Source organism: Cimex lectularius, unplaced genomic scaffold (genome assembly GCF_000648675.2).
Source record: "Cimex lectularius strain Harlan isolate CLEC.00 unplaced genomic scaffold, Clec_2.1 scaffold271, whole genome shotgun sequence".
Lineage (NCBI taxonomy): Eukaryota > Metazoa > Arthropoda > Insecta > Hemiptera > Cimicidae > Cimex > Cimex lectularius.
Window position 1 is genome coordinate 535,898 of NW_019394181.1, and position 9,002 is coordinate 544,899.

Here is a 9,002-nt window from a genome sequence, read left to right on the forward strand (position 1 = left end):
CATGTTTTGGTACCTATGTACTTCAATGTTGAGACAACCAGATTGTAAATGTTCCAGCTACAAGCATAATTTTATAGTATTGTCTATCATTACTATGTAATTTCATTTAATCTAACTTGATTAAACCTTGTTCCAAATTAAATCCCGGGTTAAATAATGTTAACAAAGCCTACTTTATTATTCATAAAATATTAAGGCAGCAATTGTTTTAAAATATATTAAAATACAGAATGGCTAAAATAGTTGCGCTTCTTAAAAATATAGCAAACAATCTCATTTGTGTTTTTAAAAAATTATTGTTTCGTGTGTGGTGATTAGTGACCATTAATCGATAATTATTCAGAAAACGTGAGATGCGGTCTGGTGTGACGTAGGTTTTAGAAAAACGTTTTCTTTATCGTGCCAACGTTTCGATCTTTATTGAGAGCATCTTTAGGGCATGGGATTTATCCTTCTACCTCCAAGAAGCCGACTCCTCATTCCAGACCGCATCTCACGATTTCTGAATAATTATTGTTTCGATTTAAATTTTCTAAGTGTACGTTCATCAGCATGAAATCCATGAGTTCTTTTATTATAAAACAATTATAATGACAAATATTGTATTGAACCAATTATTTTCTCCTTACAACTGAGTTTTTCGAATTCATTTTATTTCATTTTTTCTATTAGGAAATATTTCTTATTAACTTTATGTTTTGCTTCTTATTTTATTTTTATATCATTTCAAGGGACCTAATAGAAACACAATGAAAGACAATTAAACGAATACAATTAAATAATTTAAGATTATTTAGAGATAGTGAGCTACGATCTTGTGTGATGTAGGTTTAGAAAAACATTTTCTTTGTTGTGCCAACGTTCCGATAATTATTTAGATCATCTTCAGGGCCTCAGATTTACAAATATTGTGTATAAATTGTGTATACAGAACATGCAAAATGTGAAACTGAATTTATACAACTATGTACACAAAGTATACATTTTAGGTTTAATCATAGTATTTGTCTCAAAGTGGTTGTTTTCTTGTAGACGTGTCAGGTTTGTGTGTTGTGTTGGGAGTGTTAGTGAGATATAAATGTTTTTATGTTTATTTGGATTTTGAAGGAGTGGAGGCGGAAGTAGGGGTAGAAATTCATTTTTCTAGGAGTCGGCTTGTTTGAGATGAAAGAGGCCGACAATGGAAAAAAAGAGTAATGGTTTTTCGTTCTGGCTTAGTTTTTTTTTTTTTTTTTTTTTTTTTTTTTTTTTTTTTTTTTTTTCAGGATATTATAGGCGGGTCTATTTCATTTTTCTTAGCAATTTACATTTTTTCCTTTTTTTTAGAGACAAATTCAATTATTAAACGTGAAACTTTGATTAATATATAAAAATATATACAAATCAAGTGATATTACAAGTGGGGAGAATTTTTTCCCTGTCAGTGTATAAACAAAAAAACCATTTATATCTCATTAATACTACCAACACAACACACAACCGTAACTCGTCTACAAGAAAACAAACACTTTGAGTGAGTACAAACATTTTGATTAAACCTAAAATTTCTACTTTTTGTACATCCTTGTATAAATTCATTTTCACATCTTACATGTATTTGTATAAACAATGTGTACACAATATTTGTAATCTTAGGCTCTGAAGGTGATCTAAATAAAGATCGAAACGTTGGCACAATAAAGAAAATGTTTTTCTAAACCTAAATCACACAGGATCGTATCCCACGATCTCTAAATAATCATAAATTAAGTTTTAATTGTATTCGTTTAACTGTCTTTCGTTGTGTTTCATATTAGGTCCCTTGAAATTATATAAAAACAAAATAATAAGCAAAACGAAAAGTTAATGAGCAATACTTCCTAATAGAAAAAATGAAATAAAATGAGTTCGAACAACTCAGTTTTAAGGAGAAAATGACTAAAGAAATGGACTGATCCCACTCACAGCAGCGAATTCCTTTGTAGAGTCTTTACGTATTTTGTACTACATTCAATAAAATATTTGTCATTATAATTGTTTTATAATAAAGATGTACTTGCATAATGTAAACAACGTTTGTAAATCCCAGGCCCTAAAGATGATCTCAATAAAGATCGAAACGTTGGCACGATAAAGAAAATGTTTTCTAAACCTACATCACACGACAACGCTTCTCACGATCTGCTAATAATCATTAATTGACGGTCATTAAATACCATACATTAAATCATTTATTTTGAACAATCGAGGTAATTCAGAATAGATAAAAATAGTTTTTGAATAGTAAAAAAATTTAATATTATCTTAATTAATCAAAGTCCAACTTAATAATTCTTTCCAGAAACCTTTAATTGCTATAAACAATGATGTTATGTTTCCGTTTCCTCCATATCATTTGGCTTTGATGTTCACATAAATATGTCTTCCACCTTTTTGTAATATTTTTTTTTATGAATTATAATAAAGGACATTCCATTATAATGATAGCCTTTGTCACTTTATCAGAAAAAAATTATTTTATAAAATCTTTTACAAAGTAATTAAATAGCGGGAACATGTTTGAAAAAGACATGTAAATGAGAATCATATGCTTCATTACATGAAAATGTTGCTTTAATTTTCTAACGCTATGCCTACTTCACACAAAAATTCCTTAACAACTAATGATCTTTTTTCTTGTAATTATTCAACTGCAATTCTGCACACAAATATAAAAAAAAATTATCTACTTCTCCCACAATATATGTTTTTCTTATAAATTATTGGTTATGTTATAGCATCTTGGTAAAACCAATTTTGCACAAATACAAATCTACTTTAAATACTGTCGATAGAATAAAATTTACATTTTTAGCTTCCAACACTTATCAATAGTAAAAGTTGAATGATATTGTAAAAAAATTATCCTTTATAGTTAACATATTTTTATATAACAGCCTACTACCATGGTATATACATAAGCAAGTATTGCCTTGTAGATTTGCAGATTTGGGTTCAAAATAGAATCAATCACTTTGAAAGGAATAAAAGAATAAGTTCATAAATGCCTCAGTGTTGTTGATGATAATATCGCCTCTTCACTTGAACAAAATAGCCTTGCTTGGGTGATTTTGTTGATTTAGAATTGGCCTTCGATTGAGTCTGGCACTCGGACTTTCTTCGGAAACTAACATACTCCTTCATGCGCGCTACATGATTCTGAGATCATATCTGCCAGACCAGTTTTACCGTCAGGAAAATGAATTTTCACCTTATGTACGCATTAGGGCAAGTGTTCTCAGGGAAGAATAATTAGCCCATTTTTATTTTCAATGTACACTGCCAATATTCCTGCACAAGAGTATGGTTTATGCAATGAAGAATGAAAATAAAACTAAGGAAAGCATACAGATAAACTTTACCCTGCATAAAAGTAGCTGTCCCCTAGTGAGCATAAATTGAACCCCATTGCCTTCCACTGACCTTGTGCATTATCTTGGACTTTTTTTGTATAAACGTCTGACTTGAAATCCACACACCACAATTGAAAAGATTACTGTCTTTTCTTTGTCAAAACTTGTCAAACAACCTAATGTTACAAATTACTAAAATATTACTTGTCTCACGATCAAAATTAAACATTGAAAACAATCTTTAATTTACAAAACAATGATAAGACTTCTTAGGGTTTATGGTTGTGAAGGGTGTGGAGCTCAACCAAGAATTCCAATTTTCTGTCAAATTACACATGCTCCTTTGTATGCTTCAAATCATACTATGTATAAAGACTTTCAAATCTCATTTGCACATAACCTCCTCAAAACCTGCTATAAAAAAAATTTCATCTATCATTGAGTAACCACAATAATCTACTATTATGACATTTATCACTACCAACCCTACCAGAAATGAAAAAATGATGTTTGAAAAAGAAAAAAAAAGAAAAGATGATTGAAGCAAAAGTTTACCCGAGACCTTCTCAGTGAATGACGAACAATGAAGTGTCAGCATGAAGGAGTGTTGCCACAGGGCAACTTCAACTACATGTGACTTAAACGATAGATTCAGCATACACAAAAATTATTTACTCAATATTTGTAGTTGTAAATAACAAATCAATGTAATTTTAAAAATTATATATTATTTTAAAATGTTTTTTAATTGAAATTTTCTTATGCAGCAAACAGCCCAACACCGGCAAACATTGGTCCTACGATACCGGCACCTCCACTGCCACATCTTCTCAATGGGCACAGCCAGCATCAACAGCACCTACTCAATGCTTTTCAGCAACAGCAGCAGCAGCAACAACAGCAACAGACACAGCCACAGCCTCTTCTGTCCCAACCACAACAGCAGCCACAGGCACAACCTCCACCCCAGCAGCAGAACCAACATCAACAGCCGCAACCGCCTCTGCCACAACCCTCGCAGAAATCACCTATAAGTCACTCACCATTCAATGTGAGTATCCAACTTCTTTAAATAAATAAATTTCGTTCATTAGAAGTTCTGTTCTCATTTTTGTCTTGCTTTCAGAGTGGGATGCAAAATTGTGCCAAATCGCCACCAATTAATGGAGGGAATGGAACAGGTATGAGCAATGGGGGCTGCTCAACAGCATCCAATCCTTCAACATCTCCTTTGAATACGATAAGTCGTCTAGCTGCTTCTAACAATGATCTCACAATAACAACAAGCTCTGCCATAAAATACCAACACAGCCCTCTTCCATTGGACCTGATGGATGAATCAAGTAAGAAAAAAATAATTCAATAGGAAATTTTCATTTTTAGCATAAATCTAACCACTTTTCTTCTTCTAGACCAACCCATGATATCAGAAAGCAGAGGTAACACTGTAGATGGTATTAACTTAGACGAGATTAAAGAGTTTGCAAAAGCTTTTAAACTGAGGAGGTTGTCGCTCGGACTGACACAAACGCAAGTCGGTCAAGCTCTAAGTATCACCGAAGGTCCTGCCTACTCTCAATCTGCCATTTGCAGGTAATGTTTCTAGCCACTTTTTCAACTCAGAAGCTTATTCCTACATAATACAAAAAAGATAATTAGTCAATCAACGTTTTTAACATACCTTTTGAATTTCTCAGCGCCCTGGCAACTCAGATGTATTGTGCTGCCCAACTTGCCTCACAACAACAGTCAATGTATGTTATTTCACACTTTTGTTTTATTTATACTGTAATCTCTCTTTTTTAAATTTATCCTCTTATTCTTACTGCCTGATTTTAAACTCTAAACAAAATTTCCTTTACCTATTATTTAACAGGGCAGCATTTGTTCATTTGTTAACAACATATCACTAACTTAAAGTCTTATGTCTACTTAAATATCACAATTTGGTTTATTTTCATTCTCAGTTCAAAATTGAAATGAACAAATGTTGTCTTTTGCGTTTTGTTAAAATCATTGACAAAGAATTTGAAATTGGGGCAGTTCTTATTTATTTATTTTATAGTTTTTCTGAATTTCTCAATTAACTTGAGCGTTGATGTTAACTAACACTTACTTAAATACTTGCACTCACAAATAATCCCCAATGGTTGACCCTAATGCCACCAAGGGCTCTGGCGCTTTCATCATAAAAAATGTTTGAAAACAATTATTTTTCTAAATCTCTGAGAGTGCCAGGGTGCTGTGGCTATATTTTGTCAATTGTCTTGGGTCTGCTTTTCTTCGTTTCTCCGTTTTAAAAATACTAACGTTTTGCCTTGATCTAGGTTCGAGAAACTTGACATAACTCCAAAGAGTGCCCAGAAAATCAAGCCGGTCCTCGAACAGTGGATGAAAGAAGCCGAGGAGAGGTAATTCAATGCCCATACGCCTTTATCCTGGTTGCCTTGAATGAGCTGTTTTAATGTGGTATTTTTGCCATTTTGAGCAGGTATAAAAGTGGGCAAAACCATCTGACAGAGTTCATCGGGGTGGAGCCATCAAAAAAGAGGAAAAGGAGAACGTCGTTCACACCCCAAGCACTAGAGCTGCTCAACGCACACTTCGAGAGAAACACACATCCATCAGGTACTTTAATCTCATCAATACGGTTGAGAAATTAATTAAATTTTTTGATTCTTAAACATATTTCTTGCTATATTTTTATATTCACATCAGATTTATTAACAAAAATAAATTTAAAACACTATCTTTGTATTTGATTTTTTACTATTAATTTGTTATTTGCTTTTGAGGTTATTAATGATTGTATATTTCATTCTGTTGTTTTTAAAGGTAAAAGCTCATCATTATAGCTTTTCTTTTTTCTTTCTTTTTTGTTTTCCATTCATCATTTAATTATTGTGGATTCTAGGTACTGAGATAACTACCCTTGCTCACCAACTGGGTTATGAGAGGGAGGTTATAAGGATTTGGTTCTGCAACAAGAGACAAGCGTTAAAGAACACTGTTCGTATGATGTCGAAAGGGTGTACCTAGCTAGTGCCCCAGCAGGGGATGTGGCATCCATGAGAATACGCCAGGGATTCGTCTTCTGCATCAAGCGAACTACGCATGCAAGAACCGTCCCCGAGTTATGGTGTGAAGAACGATTCGAAAATTTCTCCGACTTTATATTCGGACTCGCAGTTCTAAGTGTATAAAATGGAATATAAGAGACATTGTTTATTACAACTTGAATCGGGCTAATCTGGTCACATGTATATACATAATTTTAAACAGAAAGCACTAAGTGCAATATTTCACTTGTTATCATTTGTTTTGTCTCATCAGAATCAACATATAAATAAAAGAAAAATCATTAGATCTCATTGAGCATTATTGTTTATTGCTAATTATTGATTTAGTGACAGTGTAGTATTTAAATACATAATATAATGTATCCGATTTGACAAAACATACTTGTAAATAATGTTACATCTATGTGTGTGGACACCTTCTAAGTATTTTATCATCAAGAAAGACTATGTTATTGTGTTCTACTACACATTCAAAACTACCTATTAACTACGAAATAAACATAAATTTTAAAAAGCAAATCTTACTTGTCTACAATATTTTTTTTTTTTAAATAGGACGAAGGACTTGTACATAACCACTATACATAACAGACACTCGTGTATAAATTATTGTTTAAAACATTGTACATATTAAGGGACCTAAGAAAAGTATAATTTATATATATAGGCCTAGACTTTTGTGTAAATTTTTATTATAAACAAATGAGCAGTTTATTTATTTTGTATGTTGTCACTCAAATTAAATAATTTACATAATTGTACAAAAAAAAAAAAATAATAATACTAACGAAAGATTAAAGATTGAGAGCTATCCACATTAAGACCACATAAAAAGTGTGATAATTGTAAGTTTGTCTGGAAAGTAAATTGTTTCCTAAATGAAAATTACCTTCTTTAAGCTGTAAAATTAGAAGCTGAAGGGAACGTGAGTTTTTGTAAATGTATCAGAAATTTTATTAAAATGAATTAAAAAAAGAGGGAGGCAAAATTCTAAATTATTGTGATATGTGTATAAATTTATAAAATTTTGGCCAAATTCTTTCGATCTTGTGATATTTTAAATTATTTACCACAACAACAACCACAATAACAGCAAAATTGAGCAAGAAATTGACACAAAAACAAAACATAAGCTAACTCAGACCCCCTTGGAAGTAGTTATCTTGTCTTAATATTTGGCACGTAGATTAAATACATGGTTAAGTTTTCAATCATTTCACTAAACAAAGCCAACTTAGATGCATCTTTAATGTACATAAAATGTAAAAAAATATATATATAAGATTAATAATGAAATAATATTGCAGACTAATCATGGAATGAGTTATTTGCAACTATAACAAAAAAGAGACAGAAACTAAAGTTCCTACTAGATTGTTAAGATTAGCGCTCTAAGGACACTTTATTATATAAATTAAAAGAAAACAGAAATATCTTGTCTATTAGCTATATCAACAAATCAGAACAATGCATGTCCCCAACCAGTCATTAAAAAAATATACATAAATTTATTAAGTTGTCTGTATCTGTTTTTGATGTTGTAAACTAATAGTAGGCCAATGTATGTATACACTCATTTACGTGTTTAATAAACAAAATATATGTAGATTATTTATAAAGCAAGAGAAATCATTATATATATTCCTCACCTCCTTGACTAACAATATTAGCTGTAAAAAAGTACATATGTAGTATATATACACACTGATAGGCACAAAATTCCCTCCAATTGATTTTTTTTTTCATTTTCTCGATAAAAAAAATTCTGCCCTTAATTTGTTTCATTCAATAAATATTTGTTTAAGCGTTTTAAATTGGGAATATCACTTAGATGTCTAAATACATTTAATCCTTAATCCAAAACAAGGATAAAGGATTTTTCAATTTTTACTTTTTGCCAAATTTAAATTTTTTATTCAGTCTCATTTGAATTCTGGAGCAATAAACTATTTAATTTTCATCTTTGTTTTCTGAATTTTAAGTTTTAAAAGAGGATGTTGCGGTGTGGCACTTATTGATGATGGGCATTTCATCAGGTATGCGGCTATTGCTGTCGGAGTTCCATATGAAACACTGCAAGATGCCGTAAGATGTTTTCGAGCAATTTGATCCTACCATAGAAGTCCCGATTCTGGACGCCCTAGGATAACAGAACCTCAAGATGACCGTTATTTTGGCTTTGACAATTTTTCAAAACCGCCACCTTACAATTGATCAGCTCCAGAAAGTTCGAGGAGTCCAAATTTCTGAACACACTGCTCGAAGAAGATTAAATCAGTATTAAGAGCACTTTTTTCCCACTTCGTGACCAGAACACACAAAGTTGCACAGCTCGCATTTATTTGATAGAGAACACAAGTGGTCTTTGGATGATTGGTCTGTATTACTTTTTACAGACGAGGGTAGATTTGCTCTGCGGTCTTCAGATGGGTGTGAAAGAGTGTGGAGAAGGCGAAACGAAAGGTAGAAAGCTTGTAATTCTTCCCAGAGCCAACCTTTAAACATAACACAGTGATGGTGTGGGCAGGAATTTCTATGGAGAATCGCGAAG

General features: G+C 32.0%; 1 protein-coding gene across 5 annotated transcripts in view; it reads left to right on the forward strand.

The window, feature by feature from the left end:
- Nucleotides 1-7,124, forward strand: part of LOC106669601 (POU domain, class 6, transcription factor 2-like) — a 220,692-nt gene extending 213,568 nt beyond the window's left edge. For 3 of the 5 annotated variants that reach the window (XM_014399184.2, XM_014399200.2, XM_024230013.1), the window contains exons 7-13: nucleotides 4,139-4,422; nucleotides 4,498-4,714; nucleotides 4,784-4,964; nucleotides 5,069-5,125; nucleotides 5,699-5,782; nucleotides 5,860-5,999; nucleotides 6,286-7,124. In XM_014399184.2, coding sequence (XP_014254670.1) covers nucleotides 4,139-4,422; nucleotides 4,498-4,714; nucleotides 4,784-4,964; nucleotides 5,069-5,125; nucleotides 5,699-5,782; nucleotides 5,860-5,999; nucleotides 6,286-6,410 — 1,088 coding nt within the window. In that variant the 3' untranslated portion in view covers nucleotides 6,411-7,124. The remainder of the gene's footprint in view (nucleotides 1-4,138; nucleotides 4,423-4,497; nucleotides 4,715-4,783; nucleotides 4,965-5,068; nucleotides 5,126-5,698; nucleotides 5,783-5,859; nucleotides 6,000-6,285) is intronic. The other 2 variants (XM_014399192.2, XM_014399206.2) reach the window with 2 other exon arrangements.
- Nucleotides 7,125-9,002: the final 1,878 nt, after the last annotated feature.